The sequence below is a fragment of the Crassostrea angulata genome, chromosome 10 (genome assembly GCF_025612915.1).
Source record: "Crassostrea angulata isolate pt1a10 chromosome 10, ASM2561291v2, whole genome shotgun sequence".
NCBI lineage: Eukaryota > Metazoa > Mollusca > Bivalvia > Ostreida > Ostreidae > Magallana > Magallana angulata.
The window spans coordinates 14300342-14322744 of record NC_069120.1 but is presented as its reverse complement, the minus strand read 5'-3'; the positions used below and the strand labels follow the sequence as shown (position 1 = coordinate 14322744).

The window sequence follows — 22403 nt, the reverse complement described above, 5'->3', positions numbered from 1 at the left end:
ATTGTTGAAATTGACAATATCTTCATCTTTTTTGCATAAACTATTTTTTCAACCCTCAATCGCATATACATGTTAAAGGATTCTTATTTCAAAAGGGAAGCAATGTCTCCGTTTTATGCTTACATCAGTTATCCATATACATGTATATTTCATATATACAGTAGAGTTGTCGACACAATCTGTTCATGGTTCACAAATTGATATATAAAACTACCAGTCTGTCAGTAGTTTAAGATGTATGTATCCCCACCCCCCCCCCCCCCCAAAAAAAAGAAAGAAAAAAGGAGAAAAAGAAAGCATACATATTTTGGGGGGAAATGTAGGTATGTTTTAATAATATTAGAATTATTACATATCAGATAAAATCTAAGTATAGTTTACGGACATCATCTCACACATCAGTGTTGAAATATGAAAGATATAAGCAGTTACTCTGGTAATTCGTAGTTTATTGGTATAATGTCTTCATTTATAAGTATAAATGTTATGAATATTAATATATTAAATATTTTTCATATTTCAAAAATCAAAGATATCATAGGCATTTAAATAACATTTAAAAGCTGACTCTAAGGTTAGTGTCGAACGAATAATAAATACTACAAGTATATGATTAATGACATGACTACACTTAAACTAATTTGCCAATTCTTTATTTAGACTGATAAACAATTCATTTGGAATTTATAATTAGTAGTCAAACATTTCAAGGTAAGTTCACAAAAATATACACACATAAACAAACAGTACATATAATATCAAGTACTAATAATTTTTTTTTTTTTACAATAAATGTAACTGTATACATCGTTTCTTTAATGCCAAGGCTAATGCCAATGAAGACCACAAAGCGTACTCAACATTTAGTATGTTATTTAAAAAATTAGTTACATGAAGATGATCTTCCTTGCAACATCGACTATGAAGATGTCCTTTTCTTAATACTTACACAGACAAAAACGAATATTTTTCACAACCTTAAGGTTAAAACAGACATGTTAGAATAAATAACAAGTGTTACCCACCCCACTCCCCAAAAATATGTATATATGAAATAGTAAGGTGGAATTCTTGGATACTTTTCTAAACCAGATATTCAAAAGACCTGGTTCTTTTTAATGTCCGAGGTAAACTGGTCCTCGGTGGATGATGCCGATCGACTCGTACTGGGTCTGTTTATGGTCACTCGGCTCTGGCCAGTGCCCTGACTTACTTTAGATTCCAGCTCATATTGTTGCGAACGGTCATTCTCTGGCACGCCTAAGTGGCAAAAACATGCCCGAACATGGCATGCTGGATTCGTTTTTCGGCAAGAGGCGCGTACACTTTCTCGAAATTTTTTCGACATGAAGCAATAAACAAATGGATTGAGGCATGACTGAATGTACGGCAAACATTCAATGACAACCTACAAAAGTAAAAGTACATTTCAAAACAATTTTTCGTAAGATTTTAGTTTATTAAATATTATAACAACCACATAATATAGTTACTATATGATAATCGACGTGCTAACATTTACATGTAATTGGTGGATGATTTTCAAATTTTGTTTAACTTCTTTGAAATTCATAGTAATAAATGTACATCTTTCACAAAACCATTTAATTGTCATTCGATTCCTAAAAAACGAAATAATTTCCAGCATGCCAAATCACCAGTATCTTTATTCACCACTCGCCCTCCTTACTAAATCACCTTTTTTCTTGATATCTCCCTAAGCCGTCAAAATTTAAAGCGAGAGAGTTTTGTAAGAGTTATAAACAGAAGGCATTTGCCCGATGAGCACTTGCATAAAAGACAATTGTATGCATGTGTATAATTGTATCGCAAATAAAATGAAAATTAAAAAAGAAATTGGTTAATTTTACAATTTGTAGAAAATATGATTAAAAAGTCGGAAATATTAACAAATTGTATTTGAGTGAGAGACATATCACCTTTTGTATTTTAGAACATCATTTTACACTGGTCACTTTTATTTATTTCTTTACGTTTATAACCTCGTTTATTTCCGTTAGTTTTCGTATTATCTGGTTTACTTCAATACTGGTTATTTCATGCACGAGAGCTTTCGCGCTCAGTATAAATAGATTTCCCGGGGAGTATTCGATTAATGCGATGTTCGTTACAAAGCAGTACAGGTTGTGTCTTTGATTTTCCCTACCCGGTCTGACTGAAATATGTTTTTTGAGATTAACTAATATTTTGTGTTGCCATTTATTTGTATGTTGAATGGATATTAAATGCGATTTGTAACGAACGCACCAATCCTAAAAAATATGTTTTTGTTTTTCAACAAATTAGTCAAGAAACTAGACATGATCTCGTTGCGAGCAACGAGGAGGTCTTCCGTGCGATTTTTTGAAGGTTATATGACCTTGACTTTGACATTTGACCCTTTATCTCCTTATCGGGGCAACAAAAAAAAAAATTATGGTTGAATTTTGTTAGGAACATCATTCTTAGCATTTTATTCTATATTGATTTTCATACATCTTAAAATATTTGTTCTGTTTGAGGTATGTTATCAACGTTTTGTACTTCTGGCCCCTAAGAACCCATTAAAAACCCCTTAATACGGAACATATGATAAAATAATTATAATATATTGTTAAATAAATGTGAGATGAACATTATTGCTTCCTAAACATATTACAAAATAATTTTCAGTAAAGTGCTATGGAAGAAAGACTTGAGAGCCCTTTTGGTCCCTAAATTGAAGGGCCAGCCCCTTTTTCTTGGCATCATACGAAAGTTCTTTTGATATCAAACATATTTTGTTCAACAAGTGTTAAGAAATTCTTTGCCTTTTTTGAGCTATCTGGGATATGACGTTTTAGGGGCTGACCCCCAATCTCCTTATTGGGGCTAGATAACAAATCTTTTATGATTGAATATTGTTTAAAACATCATTCTAAGCATATTTTACTCTATATATTGCTTTTCAAAATATTTGTCCTTTTTGAGATATATTCGATCGAAGTTTTGGACTTCTGGCCCCTTAAAACCCCTAATTACGTAACGCATAATAAAGATTTTATAATGTAAAGTTTTATTAGTGAAAGTTGAACATTTTTGCTTCTTAAACATATTACAAAATATTTCTCAGTAAAGTGCTATAGAAGAAAGACTTTAGAGCCCTTTTGGCCCCTAAATTGAAGGCCCAGCCCCTTTTTCTTGGCATCATACGAAAGATCTTTTGATATCAAACATATTTTGTTCATCAAGTGTTTAGAAATTCTTTGCCGTTTTAGGGCTATCTGGGATATGACATTTTAGGGGCTGACCCCTAATCTCCTTATTGGGGCCAGATAATGAAACTTTTATGATTGAATATTGTTTAAAACATCATTCTAAGCATATTTTACTCTATATTGCTTTTCAAAATATTTGTCCTTTTTGAGATATATTCGATCGAAGTTTTGGACTTCTGGCCCCTTAAAACCCCTAATTACGTAACGCATAATAAAGATTTTATAATGTAAAGTTTTATTAGTGAAAGTTGAACATTTTTGCTTCTTAAACATATTACAAAATATTTCTCAGTAAAGTGCTATGGAAAAAAGACTTTAGAGCCTTTTTGGCCCTTAGTTTGAGGGACCAGCCCCTTTTTCTTGTTATCAAACGAAAGCTCTTGTAAATATTAATTTTATTTGCTCTACATGTTATGGTAAAATATTTTCAGAAAAGGAGATAAAGAACGAAAACACTTAAAAATTACGTTGTTTTTTCAAACTCGATTTTCGGGTCCAGGCGAGCTTCGACGCCTTTGAAGTCAGACAACCATAAATGCCTTTAAACACATCTACAATCTTTTGTCTACAATCCCTGAAAATTTAAATTCAATATCTTTTTTCGTTTAGGAGGAGATAGCCGGACAAAATGACCCTCTAAAAATCACTAAAACGTCGATATCTCCCGAACGGAAATGACGTCATTAAAATAAAAAATTATATGTAAGGTTTTTATCAATATCTACAAGATCTGAAATTTTCACGAAAATCGGTCAAGTCGTTTTCAAGAAATCGCTTGTACAAAAAAGCGTAAGAAAAAAAAATAACTAGACACGATCTCGTTGCGAGCAACGAGGAGGTCTTCCGTCCGATTTTTAGTAGGAAATATGACATCATCGACTTTGATTTTCAACAAAAAAACATGATGTGGAAAAAAGTGTGAAGAACTTATGCTTTTTTGCATCGCATTTTATAACTTTTCTATTGCTTTTTTAAATACTTGCATTTCTCCAAATTCAGATAGAAAAGATTAAACTTGTTTACGTTTGGCTCCTAAAAACCCTAATTATGTAACGCAAGAAAAAACCATTATATTGTTAGGATATATAAACGTATTATACCTAATTCAGTTTAAATAACCTTTCACAAAGTAGCTCTTAGTAAAACGCTATAGATTAAGGACTTTAGAGCCCTTTGATCCCCTAATTTAGGGGCCAGCCCTTTTTTCTTGAAATCAAATGGAAGGTCATTTCATTCTGAACACATTTTGTCAACAAATGTTTCGAAATTCGTTACCGTTCTTAAGATATATGGGAAAGAAGGTTTTAGGGGCCGATCCCGTATCTCCTTATAGGGGCCGTTGAACGCAATTTTGAAGGTTGCATATTGTTAAGAACATCATTTTGAACAACTTTATTTCTTTACTACATTTCAAAATAATTTTCCTTTCAGAGATATGAATGATCAGAGTTTTGGACTTTTGGCCCCTAAAAACCCCTATTTACATAACACATGATAAAATCATTACATTGATTGGATACATAACTGTGAGATAAACATATTTGCTTCTATAACATTTTTCAAAATATCCCTCAGTAAAGGGCTATAGATAAAAGACTTTAGAGCCCTTTGGTTCCCTAATTTAAGGGGCCAGCTCCTTTTTCTTGATATCAAATAAAAGGTCACTTAATTCTAAACACATTTTGGTCAACAAGTGTTTAGCAAGTTGTTACCGTTCTGGAGATATATGAGAAAGAAGGTTTTAGGGGCTGATCCTTTATCTCCTTTAAGGGGCCGTTTAACGAAATTTTGAAGTTTGCATATTGTTAAGAACATCATTTTGAACAACTTTTCTTCTGTACTGCATTTCAAAATATTTTTCATTTCTGAGATATGAGAGATCGAAAGTTTGGACTTTCGGCCCCTAAAAACCCTTAATTACGTAACACATGGACAAATCATTACATTGCTTGGATACATAACTGTCAGATGAACATATTTGCTGATATAACATTTTACGAAATATCCCTCGGTAAAGGGCTATAGATTAAAGACTTTAGAGCCCTTTGGTTCCCTAATTTAAGGGGCCAGCCCCTTTTTCTTGATTTTAAAAGAAAGGTCTTGTAAATATAAACTATTTTTACATTACATGTCTTAACAAAATATTTTTCAGAAAAGAGATAATTAAAGAAAACCACAAAAAATTAAGACGTTTTATTCATCTCAATTTTCGGGTCCAGGCGAGCTTCGGCGCCTTTAAAGCAAGATCAAAATGAAAATGAAATTGCAAATCTACAATCTTTCGTCTACTATCCCTGAGAGTTTGAACTCAATATCTTTTATAGTTTAGGAGAACTTAGAGGGACAAGCCACCCCTCTGAAAATCGCTAAAACGTCAGTTTCTCAATAACGGAAGTGACGTCATCAATAAAATCAAAACCTATAAGGTTCAGATGACTATCTATCAGATCTGAAAGTTTCATGAAAATCGGTCGAACCGTTTCTGAGAAATCGCGTGCACAAAATTTGTAAGAAAAAAAAAGAAAAATAATTGGACTCTTGACCCCTAAAATATCATTATTACATAACACATGAATAAATCATTACATTACTTAGATACAGAACTGTAAATTAAACATACTTGCTTTTATAGCCTTTCATTAAATTTCCCTCAGTAAAAAGCTACAGATGAAAGATTTTAGAGCCCTTAAGTTCCCTAATTTGAGGGGCCAGCCCCCTTTTTTGATATCAAATAAAAGGTCATTTAAATCTGAACACATTTTGTTCAACAACTGTTTAGAAATTCGTTACCGTTCTTGAGCTATATGGGAAAGAACATTTTAGGGGCTGATCCCTTAACTCCTTATAGGGACCGTTTAACGAAATTTTGAAAAATGTATATGATTTAATACATCATTTTGAGCATCTTTTCTTGTATACTGCATTTCAAAATATTTTTCCTTTCTGAGATATATGGGATCAAAATTCTGGAGTTTTGGCCCCTAAAAACCCCCAATTACGTAACACATGATAAAATCATTACATTGCTTGGATACATAAGTGTGAGATAAACATATTTGCTTCTATAACCGTTCACAAAATACCCCCAGTAAAGGGCTACAAATAAAAAACTTTAGAGCCCTTTGGACCCCTAATTTTAAGGGCCAGCCCCTTTTTCTTGATATCAAATCAAAAGGTCATTTAAATCTGAACACATTTTGTTGAACAACTGCTTAGAAATTCGTTACCGTTCTTGAGATATATGGGAAAGAACATTTTAGGGGCCGATCCCTTAACTCCTTATAGGGGTCGTTTAACGAAATTTTGAAAATTGTATATGATTTAATACATTATTTTGAGCATCTTTTCTTGTATACTGCATTTCAAAATATTTTTCCTTCTGAGATATATGTAATCAAAATTTTGGACTTTTGGCCCCTAAAAACCCCTAATTACGTAACACATGATAAAATCATTACATTGCTTGGATACATAACTGTAAAATAAACATATTTGCTTATATAACTGTTCACAAAATATCCCTCAGTAAAGAGCTACAGATGAAAGACTTTAGAGCCCTTTGGTCCCCTTATTTTAGGGGCCAGCCCCTTTTTCTTGATATCAAATGAAAGGTCTTGTTAATATAAACTTTTTTTGCATTACATGTTATACAAAATATTTTTCAGAAAAGAGATAAACCAAGAAAACCATGAAAAGTTACGACATTTTTTTAGTCTCAATTTTCGGGACCAGGCGAGCTTTAACGCCTTTTGAGCATGACAAATTTGAAAGCCAAATTGCACATCTACAATCTCTTGTCTACAATCCCTGAAAGTTTGAACTCAATATCTTTTACCGTTTAGGAGGAGATCCCTGGACAAGCCGACCCTCTGAAAATCACTAAAACGTCATTTTCTCAAGAAGGGAAATGACGTCATCAAAATAAAAAAATGTATATTAAGTTCGGACTAATGTCTATTAGATCTGAAAGTTTCACGAAAATCGGTTCAGCCATTTCCGAGAAATCGCCTGCACAAATTTTGTAAGAAAAAAAAAATAATAGGGAAAAAGAAACCGAACGAAAACAATAAGGTCTTCCGTTGGAAAACGGAAGACCTTAATAAAAGGGAAAAAGAAACAAAGCAATAACAATAAGGTCTTCCGTTGGAAACGGAAGACCTTAAATATTTATTTTAGAAGGAGTGAAACGAGGGAGAAAATAACATTACTTACTGTCATGCTGATAAGATGGATTAAACAGTACATGTGATATTTACAATACATAAAAATCGATATCAATATTGTTTATTTTTCTTGATTAAAGTTTCACCTTTAATGAGTACAATCAATAAACTTATAATTAGTTGTACTGAAAAATAGGCATTACATTATATACACATTCGGAAAAAATGTGTTTTTTAAAATGAACGACAAATTTCTATTCATGTAGTCGTGATATATTGACAAATTTTCAATTTTACATTTAACTGGTTACCTCAAGTGACCTTTTGGGTATCTGATACTCAACTTCATTAACTGCTGGCATGACTTCCTTGTGTATGATATTATATAATGTGGCTATATTCGATATGAGGGCAAGTTTATATTATGCAACTTAATTTAAAATGATGTCACCTGTATTGTAAAGGCTTCTTCGAAGAAAAGTGATTCCGGTGTCATTTTTCTGATGACATCAAATATCACCTTTGGGCCCCAACAGAGAAGAAAGACGACCACCACGGCAATGAGCATTTTTATTATCTGTAACAGATAATGGATTAAAGATATTGAGAAGACGAAGGCAATTATAACATCAACATATTACAAAACTGTAATACCACCAAGCGCTAAGTTACTTTGTGAACCGTGGCTAGTTCCTGTTTTACGTAACATAAGAAATACAAACTGAGCTTTAAAGAAAAACAAGCTATGTTAGCCCAAGAACACTTCAACGGTCAGATTTCTTAAACCCGAATTTCCAGTGATACCTCCGCCTTATATAAATTACAGTTAGTAAAGTGACTAAAAAAGATCCATCTATACCTCGTCTTCTGAGGAAACATGGGCCCCGGGGGAAAATTCATGGATATTTCTGATTTGATAATTTTTGATAGAATGAAGAGACTCAAATTTCCCCGACCTGTTTTCTGGCGTTGAGGGAATGATTGTGACGTGAGGACCTACTGTGGTGTTTACAGCATGGTGCAGTCGAAGTACCATTCGAATACACGCTGGAGTACCTCACCAACTGTCTGCTCATTCTACAGCTGCCCTGCTCTCTGTGTAAAACAAATATAAATCGTACAATGTAGCTTCATAAACTATGAATCTCTTTACTGTTACATTTATGTTGTAATAATAACTCAGTTGCTTACAACATTGATCTACCTGATGTCTATTTCATCTAAATTGAACAAGTGTATAGAAGTTATTTTTACGAATAATTAAAATTGTACATGTCCATATATAATCCCTATTTCATTTAGCATACTAATGTGTAACTTTCACACATAACCCAATGCTTTGTTTCTTTAAACTGAGTAAGTGTTATCTTTACGCATAAATATATTATACTTAAACTTGTATCATCCCTCTGTCATTAAGCATTATAATTTGTATACTAATGTATAACTTCACATGCATATTGACAAAAATGTTTGTAATGGTACAAGTGGCAATGGTCATCCTCTCTAGGAGCCCGTTTGTTATATGGTCCGTCTTGCTCACCTTGGCACGGAGGTTAGTTTACTGAGTTGAGCTGAGCTGATCCAAAGGGCGTAAATGACACCCGTGTAGCAGATAATCATAATGGCCGTAGGAACGGTGAACATCAGGATAAGTTTGTAGAAGCTAAATAGTGTCCTGATCTCTTTGGGGACGCTCTCATCATTGCAGAATTTCAAAGTCACGCTGGTGTGATTGTTGTGAAATTTTCTATAGCCCATTTTCTTGAAAAAAAATCATAAAAACAAATTTGATATGTTAGGAAAGGAAAAATTTCCAATCAAAACCTTCAGTACAGAAAATATTACATTACTTCGTCGATTAAAATCTTGTTATTTATTAAGTAATGATAGTTAAGTGTATATTTAGTTTTGTTTTTAGTATACCATAAAATAAATATTCACAAATGAAATAACAGAACTGAAATAAAGAAGAGTGAATAATCTTCAATTAAAGAATCAATTCCGATTAGTATGCATTAATCTGTAAAGATTCACGTGTCCACATTAAACAGTGTAAATAGAGAGCAAGCTAGTTTAATTTTACAATCACTATTATATAACAAGGCGATATTGTTTCAAAAATTAGCAACTTATCTTTCACTTTAATAATTGATACCATTTATTGGTTTTCAATTTTGAAAATGTCACTTTCCCCCGAAGTTATAACTGTTGAAACTGACAGCTGGAAATTGTATATAAACTATGGCATAGGATATTGTGATAGGCGGAGAAATTATAATTCTTGCCTAATGTACATTGAACTTTTGCAACTGTATTTGTACATTAATAAGTTGTACATGTATTTCCTTAATCAAAACATTCTTCTTATGTCCGTTTCCTTCACATTTAGATATACGTATATATTACAAAAGCACAATATGTAATTTTTATCAAAATCATATTTGTATGAATGATTCAATAAAAAAAAATTCATCTTAAGTTTATTTTACAAAGTTTAACATACAAATAGTAATTGTGAAGCTGTTTTTATCAGAAATAAGTACAGTCGCTGTTTTATATAACAAGTAAACTGTACCATGACATAGAATGCTGGTGAAGATAAAACTATGGACGCTATCCAGACAGTTGCCAAGATCTTGTGAGTGTTTCCTGATGTACACCAGCTTCTGCTTTTCATTGGTAGAACAATCACAATAAATCTGGAAATAAAATTTAAAAAATATTTTGTAATTCAAATTGATGGTCTGTTCTCTTTTGCATTTTATAATAACAACTACAACTTTGTATTGATTCATTGTGTACTCCAATATTTTCTTCCTTGTTTGATACTCATTATGTTGCTAAAATCGAAGCCAATGTTACGTTAAGCTACAAATTAACAGAAATCCTCTGCTCATCTACATAGTTACAAAGAAGTGCAGGGTTTTTGTTTTCTGCATAAATAGGATGTGTTGATAGAAACCAAGGGTAATCCCATCCAATAAAGTTATAATTGGTCATCATGTCTCCAACGAAACAGAACAGACTAAATTGTCTCATGAAGCATCATAACCGATGTTGTTAATGACGATAAGGTAAAAGCTGGAAGTGGACATTAACGACCTTTACTAATTAGAAACAAGAAAACGTGCTCTACTTGCTTAGATACCTTAGTGCCAGGAAGCACATAAAAAAGTTATACAGAGTTCTAAAACTTCCGCATCACGAAAGATTAGCATTTAATCAGACTTTAAAACCTTTGATCAAAGATATTCTCTTTGACTTCTCCCAGTTTCACATCCTCATTACCACGAAACTGATCGCTCCTGAAATAACAAGCCCAACAATCAAACTCTTGCGTTGAGACCTAAACACTGTGGTATATATAGGATGAAATTTAAGCACTGTAATCCCCTGTCGATAAAAGCAAGGAAAGACATTGCAGACGTAGGTATCACTACATATATATGTACATGAAGTTAATATAAATTTTCATGCGAAATATTGTATTACATCTATCGTACATAGATTCACATGTTTGCGTATAAAGTAAAACTATAAGTGGAAAGCAGATCGTATTGAAAATGTCTGAGCGTCATTAGTTTTAAAAAGATATGCTGGTTGCGACACTGAGGTTCAGTGAGTGTCAGTGTCTACAAAGGATTGGATATTTTGCCTCCAGAGAATTTGATAAACAGTAATAGCTGTCATTTATTAACTTCTGACCTTTACGAACTTGTTAGGTTTTTACTCAGAGAAACATAAAATTGTACAACATTTGCAATTGACTTACTTTGATTGAATTATTGATGATGTTTCACTGCTCTCTTGGGTATGGAATTAAGAAGATTAATTTTATATGGGAGGAGATGTATACAGAGATCCTTAAAAGGTAGATCTTTTATTATTATTGTTTTCCGAATTGCCGCCTTTAGTACCTATATGCTTTCATTAAAACTCCGTTCTGCATGGAGCTATAAGAACAGTAATAATAATGACAATATAGACGTATATAGCCCGAACGATTGGGTCGGGTTCAGTGCGGTTTTTATTTACTGGTATATGTTTGCAGACAAAGTCACTACAGTCACCGCCATATATTCAAAATAATTAAACTTCATGTACAAGTATTCGACAAGTCAAAAAATTATCCGTTACGGGTTTTTTTTTTAATTCTTTGATTTACGTGACTCAAGCCTTCGAGCACAATGTCAATTTCGATCAATTTTATCATTTTTGGTTGAAAAAACTTCCAAGAGTGTATGGTACGATGAACAATTTCTGTTCTGTCTGATTTATATTAATGGGGAGAGCAGTTTAACAATGGCTTTACATGTGACCGATAATCAGGGAAAATCCGTTACGAGATTCGGAATATCCCATGGGATTTGTGTCTTGACGACAATCAGAGCAATATATGGAATAAAATGGGGCAAATAACACCGTGTCAGAGGAGCCAAATAGGTCCACGTGATCGATATTTACATATATATAGATGATTCCAAAGAAACCCAGCCAATTATCTGTAAAGAAGTAAACATGCATAGCATGAATTCAGCCAATACTTTTTGAGAACCCTCATACTGTAAACGTGTTATATTTGGCGGAAGTTGATTTTCAAACAATTTAGTGTGGATTGAATTAACTTATTTCTAGATGCACCTATTCTTATACATATATGCATTGCATTTACCGATGTACTTGATTTAGCTGAAACCGCTTTCTGCCAAAAAGCTAAAAAGAATATACAGCTAAATGTAATACGTTTACAGTATTTTGATTCTAAGAAGCGTGCAATAGGGTATCGCTGCCATAACGGGTGACACAGTGTTACCGCTAGAACTTTTACATGTAAATGCAAAGAAGTTTATAAATATCATATATAGTATAATCCATTTTTATAGATTATCTATCATAATTTGGAACCAGTTGAATTTAATCTTTATTCTTGATATCTAATAGCGGTTTTAAAAACCTTATATCAAAAGAAAATTAAATTAAAAAAACAAAATCAAAGCGTATGAACTTGGAACAGTTTTCGGATTCATCAATTCATTTGGAAATCATTCAGGAACGCAAAGTGAGCGATAGGCTGACTTGTTGAGAAATGAAAAAGACCAAAACGTTTACGCCTTATACAATATATAACGTCTCCTTCAATATATGTGATCAATTAACCAAATAACTGAATTATTTTAATTCTTTGAAATAACCCTTTAATTCTGTTTATAACAAAGTTTGAAGTTCTAAAGTTCATGTTTTTTAACATATAATACTAATTTCAAGACACCTATAGTAACCATAAAGTATTGCTTTAAAGTTAACTGGTTAATGAGGAAATAACGAAAGACTGAAGATAGTGTTTAAATAAAAAATTGAATGTTTGCTGTACAATGCGGTTTTAACTCAATTCTTCAAATTTTAATTTTGTTTCCCAAAATCATTAAAACATCCTGTTTTATCATAAATTGATTTCAACATTAACCAACACCGAGTATGTCGTCTACACAATTTATCAGTCGTGCTAAACTTTAATTTGCAAACACTTTATATACAGACATTAATGAAAACATAAAAGTTACAATAGAGACTGGCTAAATGTAGGCTTCCCACTGCACATGTTAATTAGTGAAAAACCCAGAGTTTGATCAGGACGAAAAGCAGAATTTTCTGTTAGAAGGAAATGCGTAGGATCAGAAACCGCTTGCCAGTAAAATGAGTATGAACGTTTAAAGCCAAAACATTGTCAATTTGAGGGGCTTATTTTTAGATCTGAAACTAACGATGTAATGTACACGCGTTTGATTTGTTTTAACAAGTGACTAGTTGTAACACATATTATATGAAAGTTCTTTTTTTAAACTGAGTTTGTAGCTTTTAACAATCACTTTCGTTAATGGTCCTTTTGGACTCCTATCAGTACAGTTTTAAACTGCCCTTTTGGCATTATTCTTAAGGTAACTGTCAACAAAATTTCGAAATACATTTCAAATTCAGTAACTAATGGTTTGTGTGTCAGAGATCAGAGATCGGGCAACTTACTGTATTTTGTCATGTCGTTTATCACTACAACTATACCAATATCTTTTGAACTATGTACAAGCTATAAAATTAATATTTGTTTTTTTTTTGTAAATTCAAGGCAAGACCTTTCCATGTCGTTGATATGTCAAGGTCGTTAAAAGTGGGAGAGTCAAACGTGAATTTAAGTTTGTCATCGTCAGGCACATTGTATTTCACATACATATATTGCTTGATCAGTTGTATTTGATATTCCTCATTTATATTCAATGCAATTTTGTTTTTCTTAATTTGTAGGCTTATCATGTAATTTATGTTTATCGGGAGTTTTCATTTTCATTCCAAACTTCAGTCCGGAGTTTTTAATCAATTTTGTAAATGGATTTTTTCTGCCCTAAAGGAGTATGCCTATAGCGAAGTTTTGGTTCAGGAATTCTACACAGACATGGTTTATTCGTTTCATTCCCTGGAGATCACAGAGAACAGAATGGCTGTATAGTATTTTAGTATTTAAATTGCATGGGGTTAACTCATGGCATATTATGATAAAAGAGAAATGATGAGTAAATCCCCCAAAAGAGGAAAAGAATTGTATGTTCTGATGAATTATTCGATATTTAATTATACAGAGCTTAAATGATTATTAAATTTACTAAAACTTTGCAGACTAAAATATATATTCAAAATTGTTTAATGCATTATCAAATGACTGTCAGAAATACAGGGTACAACAGAAAATCAATATTTATTATAACGATAGGTTCATATTTGATCACAGCGGTTTGCCAATTATTATCAGCGTTGATCATCTTAATTTATGTTAAATGATTTATAAAAATCTAAGTATTTTATTCATATAATAATTTTACCAAATGGAGCATTGATTGTATACACTTTTGACTAATACTGACGTTAAAAAAGTATATCACATAGGTTTGCCGATATGTGTCCCTAAATATAATTCAGAGGATATAACAACTTGATTTCGATAACTACAAACTAGAATATAATATTATGTTTGAAAAGAATGAAAATAAGAAAAAAAAGGATTTTTTAGCGCAACGGAGAAAATCTAGCTTTTTAATATTAAACATGATAGTTTTCTTCAAATTCCTATCCAAAAATGGCAAAACTGTAATTTTAAAGGAAGGAATTAAAATGGACAATCACATCCTTCCATTTACAAACAACTTTACTTATTTAGGGAGTATTGTCACAACAGATGGTGGAGCAGACAGGGACATTCAGCAGAGACTAGCCAAAGCCAGAGCAGCATTTAAGAACTTGCAAGCTGTGTGGAAATCCAGCCAGTATAACAACAGGACAAAGCTCAAACTATACAAAAGCTGCATCATACCAATTCTTTTGTACGGTTCAGAGTGCTGGGGAATGACAGAGAACGACCTTAGCAAACTGTCAACTTTCCACACCAAGTCCCTGAGAAGAATCCTAAAAGTATTTTGGTCAAATACCATCTCAAATCAGGACTTTCTCAGCAGATGCGATCAGGAGGATATGGCCACCATCATCACCAGGAGACGATGGACCTGGATTGGCCACATACTCAGAAGGGACCCTGAATCCATCATAAAGACAGCCCTCTTCTGGACACCAGAAGGAAAAAGGAAGAGAGGGAGACCAAAAGTTACCTGGCGGCGAACAGTGGAAGCCGAGATGAAAGAGCATCAGAGAAGCTGGGGCACTCTCCAGAAGCTAGCCAGTGACAGACAGAGATGGAGAGCCCTCGTTACTGCCCTATACGCCAAAGGCGTCACGGGCAGTAAGTAAGTAAGTAAGTAAGTGTAGTTTTAAAACAAAATGCAAACATATCAAGCATTCAAATAGAATTGATAGAAAACAATGATTACTAAGTTGATTTTTACTAGAGGGAAGAGTATTCCGCTCACTGCTCACTGAATATCTAAAGTTTAAAATTGTTCTTCGAGTCTATTTTTTTTATCTACCTTGATATGAAAAACGTTAACTCCTCTATAAATGAGATCAATCGTAAATTATTACGATTCATCAACAAAATGTCTCAAATACAAGGTTTAAAAACTAAAGACGGAATGTGATGGTAATATCATCAAATCTGAAAAACGACTCGGAATTTACATAATTTAATCATTTAAGGTGGGTCGCGGGTTTGCTTTCGTCATCAAATTCTGTACCCAATTTAGACAATTCGAGAGACTGTTTTGTGCTCATTTGTTTATGACGTCATAACTGAGACATCTCAAAGTTTCCCGCTTCACATTTCCTAACGTCAAATGCTCTTAGTTATAATGATATAGTAATTCGATTTAGGTCTATAGTGTAAATACTGTAGTAGTAATTCATAGTTTCATACCAAGTCTAAGTTTTCATGTAAGAATCGTAAGTTAGAAATGCAGATTGGAAGCAATACATCATTATTACGTATATTATTATCAAGAATTATAAAGTATATTATAACTTTTTTGACCGAAAGAAAGGAGGAGCAAAGCTGGGGAATAAATTTTTCTAAATTAGTTGTAAAGATTTTGATAACCAAAATAAAAGTCCATATCTTACGAATATCATCCGTTTTCTAGATTTTGCATATATTTATATTAACATAACATTTCGACAAAAGAAAGTGGAAATGTGGAACCCACTTAATATTTGTACCACTCTTTCCTCTAAATTTTAGATATAAAAAATATTATGCTCTGCATTCTCTGATTTAGAATAAGATGGCAAAAGTAGGCTTTTTAATATAATACCTTTGATAGCAACAAACCAAATTCATATTGCATTGAATATCTTATTCGATCGTTATTATGATTCACATAAACTGTGATATATTTTTTTTATCGAAAATGCTAGCCATGATTGGACTGTAGCGTTCATTCAAAATCCTGGAGAGAAATTTCATTATCTTTAAAATTTCAAACATCAAAGTATTTTACATTTTCAAAAAAGATATTCTAAGAAAGTATTTATATTAATATATTATGTTTAGCCCTGACAAGACTCCTTTCTTAACGAGTCTATAAATGTACTTCAAGTTCAATACCATGCATCAAGTGTATGTAAACTTATAGACACATCCTAGTAAAAGAATGGCTAAATTGTTTCTTTATGTTGACGTTGGCGATAATTACATTGATATTCTCTGGCGTAGGATGGAATAAAGGCACATTAACAATACCTTGACTGTTCGCAAGAGAAATTATAACTGAAATCCCTGTCAACCATTGTCAGATAACAGTTATTCGAAGATTTGTTGTCACATCCAAAAGCAATAATCTCTTAAGTCTTTGCTAATTACATTGTTGCAACGAAAATTATTAAATTGAATTACAAAGTACTTTTATATTTCATGAAATGTTCCGGCTTTGCTTCCTCTCGTTTTGCCACATTTTTACAGTGATCATATATATATATATATATATATATATATATATATATATATATATATATATATATATATATATATATATATATTTTAATATTTTGTTTTGAGAATTAAACATCAATGTTATGGACAGTATGCATTCATTTTTCTTTAATATAATCAGTGTTTAGAAAGAGAAAATACAACTTTTTATTTTTCAATTGCGTTAAACAATCATTCAATATTCATTGGCTTGACAATAAAATGGCTCTTCCAATTGGCCGAAGCCTTGTTGATATATGTAGCTTCATTGACAACATTTTTACAAAGCGTAATGCTTTTTTCACTTCCTCACATGCATGTACATATATATTTGTATATTAGTTGAGCATTTCTTACTTGATATTTAGTTTAAAGAAATTGAAAAATCATGGTAGATCTAGATCTCTTTAAAACCAACTACGGGACCATTACTTGGTCAAATTTAACTCAAGCTTTACACCCCCTCCCAAATAAAATGCCTTTAAGTTAGAAATATGCAACGTCAGGGTAATAGCAGACCCCTGTGGTAAAATCATTGTCTGACTCACACTTTTGAGTAACGTGGCCAAGTGTGATTTAGTCTTTACCACCAGACCCCCTCCTGTAGATAAAGGATGTGCAAGGACCTTGAAACAGAATTTTAGGTCAAATGTTATGATCAAAGCTGACTTCTTTTTATACTACTTGTCCGGGCACTTTTCTCTTTGCTAGTAATTTTCCCTCAGTCTAACTTGATGTATTCACAACTTATAAATTTCATGTTTGATATAGATATGCTATGACCTTGAATTCAACCTCTAATTCAAAGGTAAATGTTAAACAAAAATCATGTACAAGTAAATTCTACACTGACACTTGTGAAGGGGATACCTATAATCAATAGGCAAAGGCGTGTGGATAATATGTTATGTCGAAAATTCTGTACATGACCTCTTTGCAAAGAAATTATTATTGACGAAGCATATTTATAGTTGTGTTAAAATTTATTTTCTTTCAGCTGGTATTTCATTTTTATTTTTATGCTCAAACAATACAACAAGTGGTTATTAAGTTAAAAAGGCACGGATAAAATGGAAAGAAAGAGGAAACATTTTTTTCACCAAAAATATAAAAAGTATAATAGCGGATTTCTCCACAAATATTCAAATTATATCATTTCCTACCGTAAATCGCAGCCAAACAATTGTATGCGATAGCTTCCTTAAAGAATCATTATGACTTGAATCATCAAAGTATTCTTGTAGGATGCAAAAAGAGCATAGTCATCTGTGCCAGCAATCAATAACTAATAATCGTTACGATGAATATGAAATTAATTATCTCACCTGTTCGCTTAATCTAGATTTTCCATCGTACCTTTTTAGAGAGGGACTACCAGAGATACAATCAATGCGTAAATATGACCTTTTTTTATCGCAATCAAAAATTAGAATAAATAGAGCGATAGTAGTTATTGGACAAACTTCGGAAATTCCACCATTCCCTGATAGGTTCACATGTCGTTAGTAATTGATTAAAAGAAGTCAATGGGAATATTCGGGAAATTGTAGTTGCAACAAGATGGGTATTTAATGTTACATGTCAGAAAGGAGATTTTAATAGTTATAAATGAATACTTCGTATGTAGTATTTTAACTTATTTCTGAAGAGAATAATTGTCTATAATTTTGCACGGAACATGGCGAAAATTTTGTCAGCCGTTTATATTTTCTGTTGATTATTTGAAGGCTATGTGTTAATTCTGGTGGTATGACAGTTTCAAAAGGTCCGTCGGCCGCGAATTAGGCCGACTTTAGTTTTCTTTGCTCATGATTTTGTACATTGTAATAAAATACAGTGTATTTTTATCTTTAAATAATTTTTTTCAATATCAGTTATTAAATTGAACACAAGAAACATAAACTGATAAAAATATTTTGACCTTTTCTAAAAATTATATTTTTTTTTTTACAATAATTTAATGTTGTTTGGTAGGTGTGCTTTATGATAAAATGAAGCTTTGTGGGAGTACATTTTAAGAAATCACATAAAAGAAAAAGTAAAAATCGTACGCTTCGGAATTTTATACACATAATAATGCTATCCTTTTTTATTTTTTTTTATTTTGATTTTTGAATGAATCCATTGTCCTATCTTCATTTTTTATATTCGAAATATAAAGCAAAATTTGATACATTTTTAGATGACCCCTGTTAAAACCAAACGGTAGAATTTAGTTTTTTTTTTACATATAAGGTAGACAATGTTATTACTAATCACATGATTGCATTTTGAGGAAAATCGCGTTTGTAATATTTTTTTAATCTGTTTCGAAGTGTGGAAAATGACAATTTCTAATATATTTCTATTGTAAATGTACCTGTATTTTGAAATGGCCCCTAAATCAGATAATAGATTTTCTTGAAACAAGTCAAATACACTATTAATAGTTAGTGTAAATTACATATGGTTAAAAAATAGAAAATTTGCTATTTTATTTTTTACGCAGAAAACCCCCAATCGGCATCGTTAACCCTCGGTAAAGAGTCATACTCCATATAAAGAGATTTACAGCAACTGAGATGGAATAAAAAATAGTTATTAATCATGATCTTAAACACATCACCATATACAAATATCGATTGACAATTATTAGCTTAAGACATTTCTTTTTTACTTTTCTTATATTTTCTTATATTTGTTGGATATATTTGATAAGGAAATTGTTTTATCTTACCGATAGCTCGGATGGTTAAAAGAAATATATATCGTTCGTTGTGTCAAAGACAGTAGGTTATTATCTTAGTCTTTTTGTGAATATTCACTAAATTAATTATTTCATTGTTAAAGCCTCGAAATAAGTTGACAGAGTACAGGTGAGTAACAGTTTGAGACAAAATAACAAAAACAAATAAATTATGCCCATCAACTGATGCCAGGATTTGTGTTTCAATCCGAGGTTGGTATATGGAATATTTTATATAGGTCTAATTATATACAAAGGTGCATTGCTAGAAAACAAATCAACAAGAAGCTTTCATGTCAGATTCTAATATCTTGGCACATTATCTATTTGTTATGAAAAATAGTTTTTTTTTCAATTGTTTGATATATCATTTAATGAGAAATTCATGACATTAATGAAATACTAGTAAATAAGAATATGGTTTTAAATATCAGGATCCCTACTGCGGTGTATCGATTCATTTGACAATAATTACATTGTAAGTCGTCTAACGACGGCCGTGAAATGATATACAAGTATATAGAAATAAGTAAAGTAGGTGGTAGTTTATAATAAGAAATACCAGATATATACATGTATATGTGAGTGAATGTTCACTAGTGATACCCCCGCTCTGTTGTGAATATACAAAATAAGTCGACATTTTATAGGAAGTTGAAATCGAATTGGTTTAAAAAATGTATCACACAATTTGGCGTGTCTTGACAAAGAGTGTTAAAATTCCAAGCATCTGCGATGATTAGATGCTTTGAAATCTGTGACGAAAATTTACGGACAAACATGCAGACAGAAGAACAAGGGTAAAACAGTATATCCCCCCTCCCCCTCATAACGGGAACATAATAAAGACTGCATTGGCAAATTAGGATCTAGAGTTCTGTCAATTTCAGATTTTGTGAATTTCTTCAGCCGGAGTAACGGTCGAGTTTAGAACACATTTTCGTTCTCATTCCCCCATTTGCGACCTACAAATAGTCAGTCATGTAATAACAAACAGTGTAAGTTGGTCTGTATTGAATAACCTGTTCCGTTTTTTAAATGCATCGTTTAAAAAGATCACAACACCACCCCATCCCGAATTTTGTTCCTTATCTAAGCTTTCAAGTCGTTATATTTTCATTTTTTCTTTATACTAGTCTTTTTGATGATTTTTAAAAAAAAATAATTTGTAATTCTGATTTAAATAGCCGTATATTTTTATTAACAAATTATTCATTAAACTTGCAATATTAGCTACAGAACTCTTTTTGTAGATGTATCATATTTTGGTTATATTTCATATCGGATGTACCATACCATTTCTTCATGAATTTAAATCTACATAAATGTGAATGTGTATGTAATTTTTACATAAATAAAAAAATAAAAGTTTAAACAATTTTGGTTAAACACATCGTACTCCTGAAACAATTTTTTAAGGATCTTTAAGATTTTACACTGTATATCAAATGCAACTGAATATTAACATTAAAAGAAAACTCATGTATGAAATCACTTCCCTCCAATCATATTGTGTTCTATTATCACGCATCGAACTGCCTATAATAGTATATCAATATAAATTTGCTTTGTTCTTGTTGGATACAAACTGGCTTTATACCACGCATTACAAACGCAGGGCGTCGGTACGCTCGGACGATTTAAACAAACTAAACTTAAAAAAGAAAGTCCATCAAAGCAGTGTAGCCAATTTATAAATAAAATATCTTTATTAGATCATTTGACATAATACACATAAGCTCTCTAGAAATGTACATAAAGCATTTCTTCACAATAACGAAGCAACTAGGATAACCTTTGCATTATAGGCGACCACATAAAAGAATGTGAAACATGAATACCAGTTACATGTGGGCATATTAACGCTTTCACGGTGTACGAAAGAAAGGTTTAATTTCGTTAAATAATGTAACAAGGGTTTTATTTTGATTTCTATATAGTGGAATTTTGAAATCCCGTTTTGGAACGAAACACTTCTGTGTAAAATTTAAACTAAAAAAATCGAATCAAATTATATATTATTATAAATAACAAAAAAAAAAACAACTTCCATTTTAAGCTCAAGCCAATCAAAAGAAGTTTATATTTGATATTCAAAAGGCAGCATTCTAAATAGTACGATACTTGAATTCAGTCAGCACGACGTCATAAAATTAAAACATTGATGTGATTTTAAAAGTTCTTACCTTTCGACGCTTATCGCTGATAAATTAAGAATGGAACTAAACGCTGATAGCATCTCCGTAAAGTTGGATATTTTGCACATGCTCGGACCCAACTGCCACTCTAGTTTTACAAACTCTATAGTGTTATAAGGAACACATACTATCAGGAAAAGAATGTCTGCAACTGCAAGACTAATCATAAAGGATGCAGTGATGGATCTTATTTTTCGACTGCACACGACAGCGTATACCACTAGGATATTTCCTGTCAGGCCGATCACAAACGTTAGCCCATACACGAGAATAGTTGGCAAGAAATGCCCATCATTCACAGTCCATGGTTCTTTGAGCGAGTCCAAATCTTCGAGGTAAAAGGAACTTTCGCCATTTATATAATCGAAAAAGTTTTCCGTGTCATTTGAAAAATAATCGTAATCTTCCATTTCAGTCATTCATTAAATGGTATTAAGCTTTGCAGCAAATAGATTATATTGAAATTTTACTCTGAGGCCACTTTTTCCACGCGTCAATTCAGAAGTTAGTACTGCGAGCGACCATGTTAAGTGAGAAGTATAAATGACTCTGATCATCTGAATCAATAGGGATCTTCAGGCGTCTTTTAGCGGTCATGTCTTCGCTCAGTGGGAGAAAATACGTCAATATCGCCGAGAACTACTCGCAGCTTGGTGT

The 22403-nt window shown here is 32.1% G+C and overlaps 1 protein-coding gene across 1 annotated transcript; it reads right to left on the bottom strand.

Moving 5' to 3' along the window:
* Positions 1 to 318: 318 nt before the first annotated feature.
* On the bottom strand, positions 319 to 22396 carry LOC128166700 (cholecystokinin receptor type A-like). The gene is made up of 6 exons (XM_052832017.1): positions 21735 to 22396; positions 9999 to 10122; positions 8964 to 9184; positions 8377 to 8515; positions 7872 to 7997; positions 319 to 1408 (listed from the first exon to the last, which is right to left on the bottom strand). Exons 1-6 carry the CDS (start codon positions 22163 to 22165, stop codon positions 1097 to 1099), a joined length of 1353 nt encoding a protein of 450 aa, XP_052687977.1. The 5' UTR covers positions 22166 to 22396; the 3' UTR covers positions 319 to 1096.
* Positions 22397 to 22403: the final 7 nt, after the last annotated feature.